This window comes from Bactrocera dorsalis, chromosome 5 (genome assembly GCF_023373825.1).
Source record: "Bactrocera dorsalis isolate Fly_Bdor chromosome 5, ASM2337382v1, whole genome shotgun sequence".
NCBI lineage: Eukaryota > Metazoa > Arthropoda > Insecta > Diptera > Tephritidae > Bactrocera > Bactrocera dorsalis.
Genome location: NC_064307.1, coordinates 19,297,944 through 19,316,147, shown reverse-complemented (window position 1 = coordinate 19,316,147; position 18,204 = coordinate 19,297,944). Strand labels below are relative to the sequence as shown.

General features: G+C 39.5%; 1 protein-coding gene across 13 annotated transcripts in view; it reads left to right on the top strand.

Annotated features, from left to right (window-relative positions):
• Positions 1–18,204, top strand: part of LOC105225156 (mediator of RNA polymerase II transcription subunit 13) — a 31,906-nt gene that overhangs the window by 11,882 nt on the left and 1,820 nt on the right. For 10 of the 13 annotated variants that reach the window (XM_049459329.1, XM_049459324.1, XM_049459326.1 and 7 more), the window contains exons 4-11: positions 6,782–6,875; positions 6,939–7,022; positions 7,313–7,776; positions 7,854–8,721; positions 9,405–10,052; positions 12,204–12,387; positions 12,491–13,167; positions 13,457–18,146. In XM_049459329.1, coding sequence (XP_049315286.1) covers positions 6,782–6,875; positions 6,939–7,022; positions 7,313–7,776; positions 7,854–8,721; positions 9,405–10,052; positions 12,204–12,387; positions 12,491–13,167; positions 13,457–18,146 — 7,709 coding nt within the window. The remainder of the gene's footprint in view (positions 1–6,781; positions 6,876–6,938; positions 7,023–7,312; positions 7,777–7,853; positions 8,722–9,404; positions 10,053–12,203; positions 12,388–12,490; positions 13,168–13,456; positions 18,147–18,204) is intronic. The other 3 variants (XM_049459333.1, XM_049459332.1, XM_029549730.2) reach the window with 3 other exon arrangements.

The window sequence follows — 18,204 nt, the reverse complement described above, 5'->3', positions numbered from 1 at the left end:
TTTAGCTACATATGTACATACATATGTCAGACCGACTTTCATCTGAATTTTTCACACACCCTTCCAATCGATTCAAATTCCCATGCCGATCATTGCTCTTTATATTATATTCCCTTATACAAAGATTTCATCCTTGTGAATTGAATTTCATACACATACACATACATATGTATGTATATATGAATATATTTACATGCTGTGTGAAATATGCGCTTCGAAAATTAAAATGTCATATAAACATATTTTGTTTTTGTAAAGCAGGCAGTAGTCCAAAAGTCAAATAATAATAGTTACTAGTTTTTCCGTTCTTTAAAAAGTTACTTAAATTGTGTTTACGGGAAAATCTTTAGTAGTGACACATTTAGCATGTGATATTTGTAGGCATTTACATACATATGTACATGCATACATATTTTTATGTTCAGGTTAGCGTTCGCCAGTGTTAACTTGCGATTATAATGACCCTCATTGGAAGTACTTGTACATAAGCACACACACACGCACAAACGCATCAAAATTAACAGACAAACACAGCTATGGATTTCTGCTTGAAGATAAAACAAAATTTGCTGTTTTTGCTTTGCTCTCATTAACGGTGTCTACTCGCACGCCCGTTTGGTAGCATTTTACTTCGTTGATTTACCCGCATCCGTAGTAATACGTGCATACATACATACATATATACAATTTTGTGCGAGTTTCTTATTTCAGTGTCGTGCTTTGGTCTCATTTTACGGGTTATTGCACTGCTTAACAACGACGGAATGGACCCACTGAATATGTAGATATGTATGTTTCTAAATACATACATGTGTGGATGTACGGCCAACACATTTTAAACGGCACAGACCGGCGAGACCTGCTTAGGTAAGGCGGACGTTCGGTTGGCTTGTGATGCCTGCTGACAATGAAGAAGCAACTGTGAATAACAGAAAACGAAGACCGAAACGGAGACTAAATCTAAATTTATGCTGTTAAAATATGAAAGAGAAGAAAACAACAGAATTTCTGTTTACTGAAGCTACCTGGCGCGCTGTTAAGCTGTTGGTGGTGGCACGCTCTGTTCTTTCCAATCGTAAACATTGAAAATTTGCGCAAAAATTTAAGGCATAACACAACACAAATATATCTGTTAGATACTTACCCATACATGCATGCGTGTATAATACAATAAAAACAGCTTTTCGACTCATTATAGGCATTTACCGCTAAGATTTGTTGTCTGATATAACTGTTATTCATATGTTAATGGCAAATGTTGTCGATATACTAACCAACATATAACATTATCCACAGTTTTGTGCAGTCACCTCTTCGTGAGTAATTTCTGCGTTTAGTATATATATGTATCTGTATGTCGGCGTGCCATGTGTAATTTCTCATTTATTTAGTAATTTACGCTAATTGGAAGCTTGGAAGTCCGGGTTTAAATCTCTGTACTTAACTATTTTTTTAGCGTGTGGAAATTTTTAACCTCACATTATTTCTATTGCAACTGTAATAAATATTTTTATGTCAAATTCACCCCTAAGCAGAATTGTAGAAAGAGGCAATGCTGCACCACAATGGCAAACCATCAACATCCATACATATGTATGTGTTTGATGCTCTCAAGGGAGGAACTAGAAAGAGCGAATCGCTTAATGACGCCGGCGTTATCGGTTGTTGGCGCTTTGTTTTATGCATGTACATGTGTACATACAACTGTTGTGGTTGTGCGTTTTTGGACCACCGGACACAAAAAGGTACAAATTCACAAACTTGGGGTGTGTAACACATCCCGCCGCCTATATACATGAAAATGTACATGCTAAGTAATGTATTTATGTATGGTATGTACATGCATCAATAACTGCACTCTGTTACTTGCCTTTTACATAGGTGTTAGTATATACCTTTTTACTATGAACAGCCGTGTAGCAGAGCATAAAAATGTACACGTGCTGGATAATATAAACGGCTTTGTTGTTGTGTAACTTCCTTCCTTCATACATTCATATGTATGTAAATATGTAGCCGCACATTCGCTTATGTGATTGCAGAAACTATTGTTTAATGGCTGGGAGTGTATTTTGCCATTGTTGAGGTTGAATTTATGAACTTGGTTGGGGGTGAAGTAAGGGGGGTTTGATCGCCGTTGTGAGGTTGGTGCATCACGGTTCAGTCGACTTATCGTCGTAATGCTGGTACTGTTTGCCACTTTGATTGGATGGTTGTTTTACAAAACGGTGCACACGAACTTAATATTTTATTCTTTCATTTTCGCAAACGTGTATTGTGGGTACGTCTTTGGGATACATGGGTCTATATTTGGGTGTGTGCAGTTACAAAGTTATATACATATTAAGATATTAATTTATATTTTCTTTTATAATTTTCTTATTTTTATACCCTTAGCAAGGTATATTAAGTTTGTCACAAACTTAATGAAACCTAAACGGGAAAATCGGAGACTCTTAAACTGTGTACATATACATATGTAAATGATCAACATAAATCGAATTAGCCATTTCCTTTTAGCTGTCCGTCAACTCGGCAGAATTCTGCCGCCACAACAACAACTGTCATTTAAAGTTAACTGATCGATCACCACGAAACTTTGTTTGGAAAACTTTTTCATTTCTCAAAATAATTTCGAAAAGTTTGGCCTGGATTATTCTCCAAGGCAACGATAAAATTTCTCAATATATTTTTCAGATCGCAACACTGTAACATTTAGTTTGATTTGATCGAACAAAACCAAGCCCTTGTATGAAAAACTTTTGCGTTTGACAAGATGTCTTCACTAAATTTGGCATGGATTATTGTTCAAGGCAACGCTACCATCTCCGAAGATATTGCTCAGATTGAACCGCCATAGCATTTTTTGTAATTATGTACTTGTGTTTTTATCACATGTTTTTAAATTCAAATTCCCTGAGTCCATGATAATGTCAAAGATTTGTATTTATAACAATAATATTTCAAATATATTTGCGGCTTAGTTTTTAACTAGCTATGCGCTATCTCATATCAGCATTCTGATAAAGCAACAAATGTGCATACAATATAAAAAAAGTTGTGGTGTATGACCACTTCCTCAGTAATTAGATAAAAAGTTAATTTTTATTTATTTAATATTCAATTTAAATCTAAATGACAATAAATTAATTTTGTTGACAAAAAAAAAACAATATTGTTGATTTTATACTGGGTGGTAATTTAAATCTGATGATATTAGTAAATAATAGTTTTTAAAATATTTGCAACCCATAAATTCCTTTTTTTTTTAACTTATACACATATGCACTATTACCCTCCTCGCACTACAATTCCCAAAACGGCAACATTGCATACGATATGTGTCAATAATATCTCGGCAATGCTTCAAATACAAATATTGCCGCATATAGGCAAGAATCCAAGAGCAGTGTATACCTGTGCATGGTTGTGTGCATGCAAAAATTAAGTTGTTGCTATTGTTTGTGTTTTATTATCCCGCTGTCGTCATTACTTATTATTTCTTTCATTTTCCTCTATTTGTTGTCGTTTGTAAACATCACCAGAGTGCGCCACTAGCAGCTACCTTATCAAGACCTCTTTTTCCACAAACCTTTTATTACAATTTGTCTTTCTTCTTACTTCGCGCGAGCACCAAGGTGAGATAGGTAAATATATTGCTTTCATCACACAGATATTACTTCGCGCTACTTACTCTCGTATCTTCTACATATACTACACTTCGCGTTATAGGTAAAATAAATTATTGTCGTCTTTTTCTCGCGCATTCGCTCTCTTTACTCCTTCTCTATTGGGCATCTACTGCTGTCATTTGCTGCTCTCTGGCGGTCAGGGTGGTATTGCAGCATTATTTATGATTGTTCACATCCTCATCGCTCACAGTTTCTTCTGATCTCGCTTTTGTATTTGATTTCTTTATTCGTTTGCTGCTTGTTGCCATTTGAGATTGGTTTATTAGCTTATTCTTATTCGTTCATTCATTAATTTTATTTGTCGATTTGTATTTTGACATCTCTTCATCTCTGCTTGTGTTTATTCACAGGTTTATTTTTAAAACGTGCTGTTATTATTACCGCTGTCGCATGTTATTATTATGATTGTTGTTATTGTAAATCTCATATCACTGCGAGAGCGCATGGAAAATAAAAGCAGATTCAATGTATTTTCACTATAATATATAATAAGGGGTGACCTGACCCCATAGTTCCTTGTACCAATGCTAATGTACACACATATACGCTGTCGGGGGTTTTTTTCGACCAAAATTCTCAGCCGTACTTTTTATTACCTTCTTTTTTTTATATGCATACCCTTTACAAGTGGGTTGAATTAATTTGTTAGGCTTAGCAGATTATGGTATTGACTTCAGATTAGCACATTTTTGGCGCCAGTATAAATATTTATATTTCTATATACAACTTCAAATTGAATATGTAAATATGTATAGCATTTGAAAAAGTTACATTTTGTTATTTTGTATAGAAATAAATTTTAGCTTAAACAATATTTGTTATTGTTGACACAAGTTTTACTATTACAGAGTCGCTGTTAGAGTTATACACGGTAGATAGAAATTATTTTTTAACCACTTTTCTATAATTTAATTATTCTTAACTTCTTTACTGTAAATTTTATTTGTTTTGTTATATTTAGAGTTTTACTGTTTGTCACCCCGCATATAAATTGTTATAGTTATCTTTATACCCTGTCTAGGCAACATTAAGTTTATCACAAAGAAGACTCCATAAAATATACTTGAACTTCCCGAAGTCGAATCTGCATAATTTACAAAAAACTTCGAGTTAGAAAGACTTCGAGTTATGGAAGACAATTTGTATGAAATTGGACTTCTATTACCAATACAAGAGTTCGGGTTTGGAAAACTTCGAGTTATGAAAGTTCAACTATATATACTTATAATTGATCAGCGCGTTATACCAACTGAGTAGATTGAGCCATGCTCATCTGTTTGTCTGTATATACGAGGACTAGTCCCTAAGTTTTTGCGTTGTTGCCCTGAAATTTTGCACCTGCCGTTTTAGCACAAAGAAGCTCAATTGCTCGTAGCGATCGAGCTATTTCAGCATAAAGCTGCCATATAAACTGAGCGATCAAAATCAAGATCTTGTATGGTAACCTTTTGTATCTGAAAATATATCCTCACTAAAATTAGCATGAATTATTATCCAAAGCGACGATACAATGTCCGATAATTTTTTTCAAATCGGACCACTATACTATAGCCTATATCATACGAACTGTCATATCAAAATAAAGCTCTTGGAAATTGTGAAGGGTATTCAAGCTTCGATGTAACAGAAGTTAACTTTTCTTTTTTTATGCTGGTGACACGATACTACAATTGATTACTAACAATTAGTAATTATAAAAATAACGGTTAATAAAATTAATTAATATAATAAATAAAAATTAATATTTCATACCTTAGGGTTTATATGGAATTACCTTTTAATTAACCACTCATACAAAAAACTTTCTCTTCCGTGATGTGCTACTTCTCTTCGTTATCTATTCGCTCATACAAACATACATACATATGTATATCTATGCAAAACTTTTCATGTTTTTTGCCTTCCGATTTTCTCTGTTTAATTCTACTCAATATACTTACTATGTACATATATTTTTCAAACTACCTTTTATAGCCGTGCTTTTGAAAAAAGAGTATCTTTGTGTTCACATTCGAATTAATCTTCGACGTTCTCATAATTATAATACATAGTAGCGCTGATAGGCATATCAATTTGTTTGCATTGAAATTAGTTAAAGACATTGTAATTGTTATATGCTTGAGACAGTAGTCTTAAATCAACATGTTTATACACAGTCTGTTTGGTTTATTTACATTGTGGTTCATATGAAAAAAAAAACACTCATACCCAAGGTCTAGTTTTCCTCCGTCAAAATAGTTTTTATGCCGTCATTTTACATTAGGAAATTATTATTTTTTGCTTTAGTTATTTTCTTTACAGAAGGTGAGCTTTTTTATCTGGCATTGACAAAGCGCAAAAAAATTCCTTATCGTTTAGTAATGTTCTGTTTAAAAAGTAAAATTGCTTCGCACTGAGCATGCTCGCTGAGAAGAGAGACTGTAAAATGTATATAAACACTGCAACCTACATTCATACCCACAAAGTCTCTATAAATTGTTTTACATGTTGCTGTGCCTTTTTTTCGGATGCACATTTTTGCAATTGTTAGTTTCTCACTTGTATTTGTATTTTATGTCTTTTATACATAAGCTACATACATATATGAGTATGTGTGAGTCTGTTTAGGTATCAACTTTTGACAGTTGTTTACTTATATTATTCGTTCTAAATAGCCTCATAGTTGAACATTGTTGTAGGCGCGGGTTGAAATCATTTAACTGCCTTTATTTGCACTTGCATACAAACATATACATATACTTATGGGCATGTAATATTGTATTTTCGCCCCGCAAAACCAACTACATCTTTCGAGTATTTCAAAAATTCAATATTTCGCTCCAGGTGTGTTCTGCAGTGAGATCCACACGTATGTACATATTTGTACATTTCTGATGGCTAGATTCTGGAGTGTGCCGTGGGTGTTAGAATTATAACGAATTCTCTTCTGGAATAAACATATGTACTTATATACATATATGATTTTTAAACTGTCGTCCAATTAATTTGCAAATTTTTTTTTATTATATTTTTCGTATTTTTCTTCTCATCTGTATGCATTTTAACAATCATTTCTAATAATACTTTTTCTTTTGCAATTTTTATTCCAGCAAACCAAGCACTTTGGAATGGAACATGGGAACGAGGTCTTACTTACGAGTGCCGCTCGCTACTATTCAAAGCTTTGCACAATTTAATGGAGCGGTATATATAATAATCAAAAGTAATTAACAATTGAATATTAATAAAAAAAAAAAATTTCTGCAGGTTCGTGCTGACCAAAGATATTGTGCGTTTTGGTAAATGGTTTGTTCAGCCGTGCACTTCCAATGATCGACTCTTTGGCCGAAGGTGAGTGACACATACATAAATATATTAGGGCATACAAAACATACTGCTGTTGTTTGGATAACCAATAATATAAAAACTTGCTGTTCCCGTACAGTTGTAAGGCAATAAGTTGCTTGGAAGTCCTAGAGAAAATGTATAACAAGTTCTCTGTGGTTCTGTTTTGAGATACAACACGAATCATCGTTCAACTTGTTACATGTATTTTTTTATTATAAGAATTTTTAAAGTGGTGTGAAAATCTAATAATTTTCTTAACATTCTAATTGACATCTTGTTTTTTTGGTTTTCAGTTCTCAGCACCTTTCATTCTCGTTTACGTTCTTTGTGCACGGCGACACGGTATGCGCATCGATCGATTTGAGGGAACACCCCGCGGTGCGTCCCTTATCAAAGGAGCATTTAACTGAAGCGGCGGCGGCTTTTGCTGCCGCTGGTAATTCGCAAACACTGTCGCAATCTCATGAACATGGCAATGTAACGAATTTGCCAGAAGATGTGGCAAGTCCACACAGCCCCAATAATGGCGGGGCTGTGGGAGACGGTGTCACCAACTCAAACTCTCCGAATTCCTCTACTACACCCAAGCCGCGACGAGTAATACTAGCGCCATTTGGTATGGCGGCAACACTAACCGGCAATAGTTTTAAAGCTACTGATCCAATGGCCGAGAAGATCTTAGAAGATTGGGCATCATTTTTCCCACTGTGCAATAAGGAAAACTCTGATGTGCCACCGGTGGTTGAAGTTGTGTCGGGTAAATATATAAACATTTTTTGTGGGCATAATTCAATACTAATTTTGCAATCCTGTATAATTTTCTTTGCTGTCTAGGTGGACATAAAATGTATCATCCCTCAATTTATGTACTAGTCACTGATTTGGATGACATGGAGGAAATGGAAGCGGCTGCGTCGCAAAAGGGCTCACTGGGCACAACATCTTCGGCGGAGGCTGCCGCACTGGCGGCTATTTCATCTGCGAATACAAATGAATTTATAGGCAACAGTCGAAAGTCCACATCAACGCAACAACCCGCTAGCTTGCAACAACAACAACTGCAACAACAGATGCACACTGTCACTACTGTAACAACAGTTGCCACGTCGTGCAGCCAAGCGAACAGCAGTGGGGTTGGCGGAAGTAATGGCATTAACAGCAATAGCAGTATTGCAATGGTTGAGCAACATTTGCATGAACTGTCGGCAAGAGCGCAACCCTACTATGACACCACGGCGAGCAGTTTTACTAGCAACACAACTAATACTCACGCCTCACCACAGGCGGCTACCGAAATGCCAGAGCGCGTATGGCAGGATTGCATAACGAATACGTTGCATGTGACATATGCGGCCAGCGTTGCTGCCACAGCAATGAGTACTGGCGCCACAACCGCTCAAATAACTTGTTCATCCCTCTCTACTTCCACCGGCGGAGTAACAACCACAACTGCCACAGGCAGTGGTACAGTAGGTGGCGAGGACTGCAATTCCACCAGTGGTAATAATGGCAACAACGACAACAATGCCGGCAACGGTGGCGGCGGTGGTAACAGTAGTGGCGGTTGTAGTTCCATGGACACGCAAAATACCAACACAAAAATTGGCGACGCCAATGAAGTGGAGGCCAAGCTACGCATGCAGCAAATGCAATTTTGGGGATTTGTTGATCCAACGGAAAAGACACCCTGTACATGCACAAAGTAAGTTCTCAAAGCAATGTATTACTTAAATTTGAATGACTGCAGTTATTTACTTGTGTGTCTAACATTTTTGGATCTGTGATTTCTTCGAATATGAAATTTGAAAAGTCACTAGTAGGCGTATATGATAAGGAGCACTTACAGTTAAGAGTTAGTAAAACGCATAAGTGTCTATCAAATTTAATTTATGTATTATGATTCAGTCGTTGATTATTTCACAATATTTGACCTTCAAAAATGTTTAACTTAATTTTTATTTTAACGCATAATGTTCATGAGATAGTAAACAAACAAGTCTCCTAGTGTTTATTGCAAGTATTTCTGTTTCGTATTTATCTCGTTTGCAAATTTAGCTTATCTTCTATATACATATGTGTACTGCATGAAAAACCTTCTGTATTTTACACACTACTCTTTCCCAAACAATATTAATTTGCTTTTTGATTGTAATATGACTATAACCTCAAATTTCAAATGTTTACCTACAGAAATGTCATGTGAATTCTGCTTTCTTAAGATTCGAGTGCCAAAGTTAATTAATTTATTAGCTGTCTTTTTTAACAACACATAAATCTCTATAATATATTACAATATAAACGTAAATACGAAAATTGTTAGGGAGAGCACAGGAAAGAAAACATATATTTAGTGTAAAGAAAAAAAAATTGGCCAACAATTTTCAGACTTTCATCGTCGTCGTCGACACTATCCGTTCTCACACATACTACTTCTACTAGCAGCAAAAAAACTGCAGCTTCTACTACTTCTTTGTCAATGACATCCCCTATATATAGTGTTTCCGGGCCGGCTTCGTCAGTGCGTCTGAGCAACAGCATGATGATGGCATTGGGTGGCAAAATGCACACCGGCTCGGCGGGATGCGGCAGCGGCAGCAGCAGCAGCAACAGCTACAACAATAGCCACCAACAACAACAACAATATCGTACTGCTACACCAACAACATTCTTTTCGTCGCCATCAACGGCAACGGCAACAGCATCATCGTCTTCGTCTGTATACCACAGCAATGTAAAAAGTATTACATCTCGCACAACAGTGTGTATTCCATTCCATCGGCGACAACAATATGACTTATACAGCACCGATAACAGCATCACTACTGGCGGCGGCGGCGGCAGTAACTATTTGAATACAAATCTATGCAATTCGCTATTGCAGAGTCGTAGCGAAAGCGTTGGCGGTGGTGGCGGTGGCGTTTGCTTTGACGTCGTTGACGGTGCAGGGAACACAGTAGACGCTGCCGCAGCTGCTGCTTCCAATGGCATCACTACTATGCATTATCAAACTTCAGACACCATACCAAAGCAAAGGTTTGTGTTGTCGCACTCTCTCTTTCTCTCTGTATTTCTCTCTCACTGTCTCACTTTCTCTTACCACCTCACGCTCTTACTCGCAGTTATTCTCTTATCAACATGTATACACTTGCTCTTTATCCTGTTCCATATCATTATTAATCGTTTTTTTTTGGGTTGGTTGGAAATGGACTGCAAACTCCCACACAATTACTTGTCTGCTATGGTCCCACATAAATTCTCTCAATTCATTAGAATGCTATTTTCTCACACACTCAAAAGATATGGTGCTAATGTTTGCATAAAAGCTGGTGAAGTTGGAACATATTCATACTCCCCAGAAAATAACAAAACTAATTTTGGCAGTCATACATATAGTATAAATATATATGTATATATTTTTATTTTAAAAACTATTATTATGGTGATGCAACTACACAAGTTGTTTTTCTGTAAATTAGTAACTGAATTTCATATGTATTTAGTTTTACACGATACTGAAATTGTTTTGATTGTACAAAAGCGCATTCATATAGTATGTACAAATATACATACATACATATGTAGTGTATTAGGTGAAGTTGAAGCCATAGAAATGTAAAGAAGTAAGGTTATAATAAGTTTTAGTTCAAAAAGTGGTTAAACTTAAACATTTCACTTGCTCCTCTTACATTATAGTAGGTTTAATTCGTGTAACACAAATCCTATTTATATGACTGGGTTTCTATGAAACAGTTAAAATCTATTTTTAAAAACCAATGGTACATTGTGGTATCATTTGAAGACTGTTATATAAATTTTCATGGAGAGATCTTAAAATTCAGGTCATTGGACTCTGAAGTGTTTTGAAAAAAGTTAAATTGCGGTGCATCTCGTAACTCGATGTTGGATCAGCTGAAATCAAAAAATCAAAATTATATCGTTAGATAGATAAAAATTGTGTGAGAGGTACTGACTTTACAAACGAGAGTTACTGTCCATTTAAATATAATAATATTATTATATTAATATTAATATCAATACACCATCTGATCAAATTTGGCTCGGACTATTGCCCGGATTGGTACCACCTTATGTAGGTGTTAAAGTTTGAATTTGCTTGAAATTTTGTATTTCAAATGGAGTCGCGGCTACGTTACCGAAGAAAATGTTGCAAAGTGCTTTGAGCAGTCTACTTTATTACGATTTGAGGTGCACGAGACTTTCAGAAAAGGTCGTGAAGTCATCGAAAAATTGTCTTATGCGAGTCTTCCATCTGTCCTTTTTAATGATGAAAACATCAAAAAGTTATAAACAGTGTTTGAAAATCATTGTCAGAGAGATAACAGCGCAATTCTTATGTATTATGGAAAATTGGATAACTCGTTGCCATACTTAAAATGAGACTATTTTGAAGGCGGAAAATTAGGTTTTGTTCAAAATGCGTGAAAATATTTTTTTTTTTTGTCAGACTGGGTAAATTTGATCAGATGGTATAAGCTTGCAATTACAAACAAATTAGAAATTTCGAAAGGCTTTTGGTTTTGGTAACTAAACGATTCTTATTTTGCTGCCACAAATATAAACTTATAACATCATTATAAATACATAAAACTCGAAAGCCCCAAAAAAAGTTGTTACTTGCCTAACAGCTGGGTGATGGTCACGGTATTTGCATGTCAACTTAATGAGAAATATTTGCATATAATTATACTCAGTTTTATTATTTATTAAGCATGCGTTAATATAAAAAATATGTATATTTTACAAGTTTAGCGAATACTTGGCTATGGTTTGGGGTCATGCATTGAGTATTGAACATTAATTTGAATTGAATTTATCACCGCCACAATGCACACGAACAAATTGTAACAATAACGCTGAACAAGAACAAAATATTGCTCTAATAATTGTATGAATACAAAGTTTAGACACATAAAATCGAATATTCCATACTATATAAAAAGCTGTATGGTTGTAGCTGAACATTTGCATATATACCCTTTACAATATATAATCGTACATCAAAACTCTTAAAAATCAGTTTAGGAAGGTGTTTGAATGCATAACAGCATACCAACATACATATGTACATAAATAGCATACATTTTGCTAAAAGACAAAATCATAATAAATTACTTAAATTTTGTTGCCAAACTAATTTTTATATTATGCAATTTTTGTTTACAGAACTTTGAATCCCGCATCGATGACGCCGCACGACACACCGCACGGCGGCGCTTCAACTTATTCGCGCAACTCTGTGGGCGACTTGATGCCGGTGCCCTCGGTGGGTTCGCCTGGCACACCCGCACAATCGCCTCATCCGAACTCAACGCTATCACAGCCAACGTCTGTACCACCGGCCGATCAAGTGAGTGCTTGAGGTTTATACTAGTTCTTTTTAACACCCTTTCATTATCGACTAAATATTTTTCAAATATACAATTAACTATATTTTTGCTTCTCTCGCTTAGTTGTTAACAATGAGCCCACGTGCACCACCATCCGTGCCGAATTTGCAACAACCACCAACACCGATTGATCATCTATTGGACAAGAATACACCGGCACCCACACCCACCGATCAGCATGATAATAAAAGCATCACAACATCGCCCTATGTGCGACCTACGCCAAGCGTAGAGCCGCCACCCTCTGTTGAGGCGGGTAATGGTGGTGGTGGCGTGACTGGCGTGGGACCAAATGGACCTGGCAGCGTGCCACAACCACCAAGTGTCGGGCGTAGCACTCCGACTATAAGCGGCCAACAACAGCAGCAGCAACAACAACAACAACAAGGTTCACAACAGTCACAAGCACAAATTATGGGCACAACGGGTTCGGCTGGTCCCCAATGTGGCACTATAAGCATTAAGAAATTCGAGATACAACAACCGTCATTGACCACACTAAGTGTTGATCAAATTAAAACCGAACCGGGTTATGCGCCGACACCATTGTCGGGTAGCGGTAGTCGAAATGGCCTGCCAGTAGTGTCCACGTCGTCTGCCATTTCGGCGGCAGATGCGATCAACGATTATTGGAAATCGTTTAAGATGCCAGAGATAAAAGTTAAGGATATCGATAGTTTCGCCAATGATGACTGCTCAAAATATAATGTACTGTATGATTTCACGTATCAGAATGCTTGGTGAGTATTTTTTGAACTGCTTTAATTCCCTAAAATATACATTACAGAGTTCTTGGGGAAATTGCAGTTCAGTTTGTGCATATTTCTATCTTTAGACTCTAAGATAAACAAAAGCCTGTGTTTATGTGTTCTGAATAACAGTTTTACATTCCATAGTGAGGGTATAAATTGCACAATTGATAAACGCACAAATATATTATACATGCAATTTTTTTTTCTATAAATTGCAGTCGCTTACAAATTTGTTTGCATTACTTAACATCAATTAACTTTCAATTTACTCTTTTAGGGCGAATCATCCAATGAAACGTTTCAAGCTCAACGATGTGACCAAACCGTGTCGCAGCATGTGTACCAAAAATCTCTACGAAGGTCATACTCACTCGAAACCGCTTATGCCGTCACCGGGCTCCGTATATGGTTCGCAGCTACTCTCTATAGATGCTTCCCTCAATTCGCTTACGAGTTCCGCCATGAATGCAGCGTCTGCGAGTGGTAGTAGCAGTGGCGGTTTGGTAGGCATAGCCGCGCATTGTGGCAATTTGACAAATATCAAAGAGGAAAATGTGGGTAGTGATGGCAATGGTAATGGCGGCGGTTATTTCCGCGGGCTCGACATACAAACCACAGATGCGCTACAGGGTACAGCTTCACCTTGCAAAGATGGCAAAAGCAGTGCCAGTGGTGATCTGTATACCGCTGAAGGCTTAAACCCAACAATGAACGATCTTGAGCAGCTGTTTGAGACATCAAACGATGGCTGCGGCAGCGTGCAAATACATACACCGCCCGACTCGAACAACCCATCCAATGGCTCTACCGCAACGACCACAATTGACGATCTTAAGCGCAGCACTGCAGTTGCTGCTGCTGTGAACGCCAGTGCGGTCGCAATCGCTGCGTTGCAAAACTGCACGAATACACCGAATGCCTCGAATAGTATAGGTAATAATGGTAGCAGTAATGGTGGCGGTAACGGCGGTTCCAGTATGGCGGAAGATCTGACTAAGATGTTTCCTACACCACCATCACATGAACAGCACCATCCTAATTCCAGCCCGTGCCAAATGGACATCCAAATGACGGATCTCAGTGTAATTACTGCTGCAACCGCTATATCGGGCGGCTTGGATGCCGGTATGGGCGGTATGATTAAAATCAAACAAGAATATTTTGCCGAACTGGGTAGCCCCGTTGAAGAGCCAATTGAAGATTGGTCATATGTTTATCGGCCGCCGAAGCGTGCAAAGTTTGTGGGCTCATCCAAATACGCGCCTCTAACAAACCTACCTAGTCAAACGCTGCCGCCACTGGCGTTACCAACAAATTGCACCTACAAACCATCATGGACAACACAGAAATCGCGTGCGGTGGTCGCTGCTCAAGCTGCGGCAGCACAACAGCAGCAACAACAACAGCAACTGCAACAACAACATCAACAACTACACGAACTACTCTCAGCAGCGCCGCGCACACCGCTACAGCAACCGCGCACACCTTTGGGGCCCATACCATCACCAATGCACTCAAACACGGTGCCCACGCCGTTGAGCAGTGGTGGTGGTGGTGCCGGCGGTGGAAATAATCTTTTGCTGAATCAACTAAACTGTCCGCAGGCAGCACTCACAAATACGCCCGGCAGCACGAGTATGCAGCAAATGATGCAACGCGCCGGCATGTCACCGATATCACCATCACCCGCCTCGGTGGTACCGTTTCCAATGATGCAACCACAACGGCATCCACCGCCACCTTATGAAATGGCTGTGGCCAGTCCAGCCACCTCAACATCGTCGTATTTGAATAAACAGTATCATTCGCAAGAGCATCCTCCAACACCGCAAAGCGTTGGTATGCCTTCAACACATCTTCCTAGACCGCTAAGCGCAGCGGGTAATCTGCCATCCGCCGGCGTTGCGACTGGCGCCGTGGTGGCGCGTGAGTTGCCCGAAGTTAGCTCTTTGATTGTGAATATTCTGCTATATGACACAGCGTTAAATGTCTTTCGAGATCACAATTTCGATAGCAGCACCGTTTGTGTGTGTAATGCGGATTCTCAGAAAGTGGGTAACATACGTGGTGCAGATTCAGGTGTTTACGTGCCTCTGCCAGGTGGAAGCTTTAATCCGTTACCGCCTTCTACAAATGCAAGCGGGAACCCAGCTGTTGCCGGCATCAGCGGAAATAGCGGTAGTGGTGGTGGTGGAGCTGCCGCAGGAAGCATGCGCCTGTTAAGTGCCTTTGGCGGTGGCAGTGCTTTGGATTCACCAGCATCGCTGCCAGGAACATCGGGGCACACGGGTTCAGGTTCATCTTCATCTTCGAACACACCTGCCAGCAATCAACATATTACGGGGTACGTGGACGACGATCCGGTAGATTGTACCTGCGGTTTTAGTGCTGTAGTCAATAGACGACTTGCATTTCGTGCTGGTCTCTTTTACGAGGATGAAATGGAGATAACGGGTGTTGCCGAAGATCCCGCCCGTAACAAGAAACAGTCATTACCTTCCCTGATAGCAAATTTGGCGGCTGCTCTGACGCCAACTGCTGCGAAATTGACGTCCTCTCTAGCCATTAAGGGCGCTAATCCATTGTTACCTGCTCAAGCAGATAAGGCTAACCACGTACAGCCCGACGCGCAAGCACTCCAACATGCGCACGTCATCTTTGATTTATTACTTGAACAATGTTCCATCATACAAACGTCTAGCAGTGCAGTACACCGAGCTTTACAACGTCACCGACATCGTTTAGCTCGACAAAGCCGACAACCACAATCGGTGGCCGCCATCTCCAATGTGTTAGAATTCGTCGACGCAAATGATGTAATATGTTTGGCACTTGAGCAGGCGAGATTAGCTTTCGAAAGTAACCGTATGGATGTGAATGAATTTTCTAGCCAAAACCAGCTCTCACCTTTCGACCCTAGCCGTCCTGGCGCGGCCAAACGGAATCATCAACTCTTTGGTGGCAGACTAACAGTGCATAAGTGGCCGTACATTCCAGTTGGATTTTCACGCAGTAACAAAGAGATTGTGCGCACCATGAACTTCATACAACCCATGTTGCAAAATGCATTCCATTCGAAATCTCGCAGTGCGGCGGGCAGCAAAGATGCTACTTACACAGTAAGCGGACCATTGACCTGGCGACAGTTCCATCGCTTGGCTGGACGTGCTTCTGGCCAATGCGAACCACAACCGATACCATCGGTGATAGTTGGACATGACAAGGATTGGGTCTCAGTAGCACCACTAGCCATACACTATTGGGACAAACTTCTGCTGGAACCCTATGCTTATGCGCGTGATATTGTGTATCTGGTTGTGTGTCCGGAAACTGATTTTGTGGTGCAGAATACGCGAACATATTTCAGAGAATTGAGTTCTACGTATGAAATGTGTAAATTGGGTCGTCATACGCCCATTCGCGGTTGGGATGGTTTGTTGACGGTGGGTCCACGTACGCCCACAGATAATACACCAAATAGCACGCCACTGGACGATTGGTTGCGCACCTTAGATAATACCGCTGTAGCCGAAAAAATACGACTGTATGCGAGCGCGTTTCATAACCAAATAGCGCCGTACCTCAATCGTGTGCCCGGCGACAAGACGTTGCTTAATCCACCTGAGAATAGCAGTTGTCAACCGGGAGCAGGACGCGAACGTGGCACCACTAGTCCAATGGGCAGCATGAGTTCGATACACAGTTCGGCGAGTGGTGTTGATCAAGACAAAACGCATACCTCGCCCAAGATCGAGGGCATGGATCAACAGCAGCAACAGCAACAACAACAACAGCAGCAACAACAACTCCAACATCAGCAGTTGCAACATCAACAGCAACAACAACAACAACAGAATTCTGGCGAATCGATCGACATGAAGCCAGACATCAAACCCGACACAAAACCACCAATTGTACTTAGCGATCCTTTGGGTATGGGTGAAACAATGGAAGATATAAACCCACCGGCAATTGTGCTCTACGTAGTTGAACCTTTCACGTTCGGTTCCGACTCACCCGAATTGGAGCGTTTAGCTTGTATAGCCTTGTTGCGTTGCTATGCTGAGCTATTAAAGTCCATACCGGATTCGGTACGTGCAAATATCAATATTCAAATCATATCGTTGGAATCGATCGTTGAATTGGGACGATCGCGTACACGCAAACGTTTCTCCGACGAAATTCGTTGCTTGGCTTTGAACATATTCTCGCAGTGTCGTCGACATATGGTGCACACGCAGGCCGTGAAGAGTTTGACCGGTTTCGGCACAGCCGCCAATATGGAAGCATTCCTAAAGAGCAAAGACGACAAGAACCGACAACCATACAAAATGTACACACCGCCGTATGTATTGGCGCCAATGCATGAGAAAAATGACAAGACAGACTTCTCTCGCCAATCATCCAGTATGCGCGCACTGAACGAGCAAAAATATTCAGTCATGTATTGCAACTATTGTCTGAGTGAAGATCAGAGTTGGTTGCTCGCTACTGTGACCGATGATCGTGGTGAGATGTTTGAAAAGATCATCATCAATATTGATGTACCGAATCGTGCGCGCAGACGTAAGGCACCGGCGCGACGTGTTGGACTCAAGAAGCTGATGGACTTCATAATGGGTTTGATCTCACAGACAGCGCATCATTGGCGGCTGGTTGTGGGCCGTATTGGGCGCATCGGTCACAGCGAACTAAAATCATGGAGTTCTTTGTTGAGTAAACAAAATCTACAGAAAGCTTCCAAGCAACTAAAGGATATTTGTAAGCAATGTTCCTTCATGTATCCACCTGGTATACTCAGCGCCTGCTTGGTGACGTTGGAGCCAGATTCAAAACTGCGCGTAATGCCTGACCAATTCACTCCGGATGAGCGGTTTTCGCAGATTTCCATGCAGAACCCGCTATCCACTCCACAAGATGTAACATGCACACACATACTAGTATTCCCGACAAGTGCCGTTTGCTTGGTAAGTCATGGTCAATCCATAACACATTAAGCAATCTAAATTTTTGTAATCTTGAAAA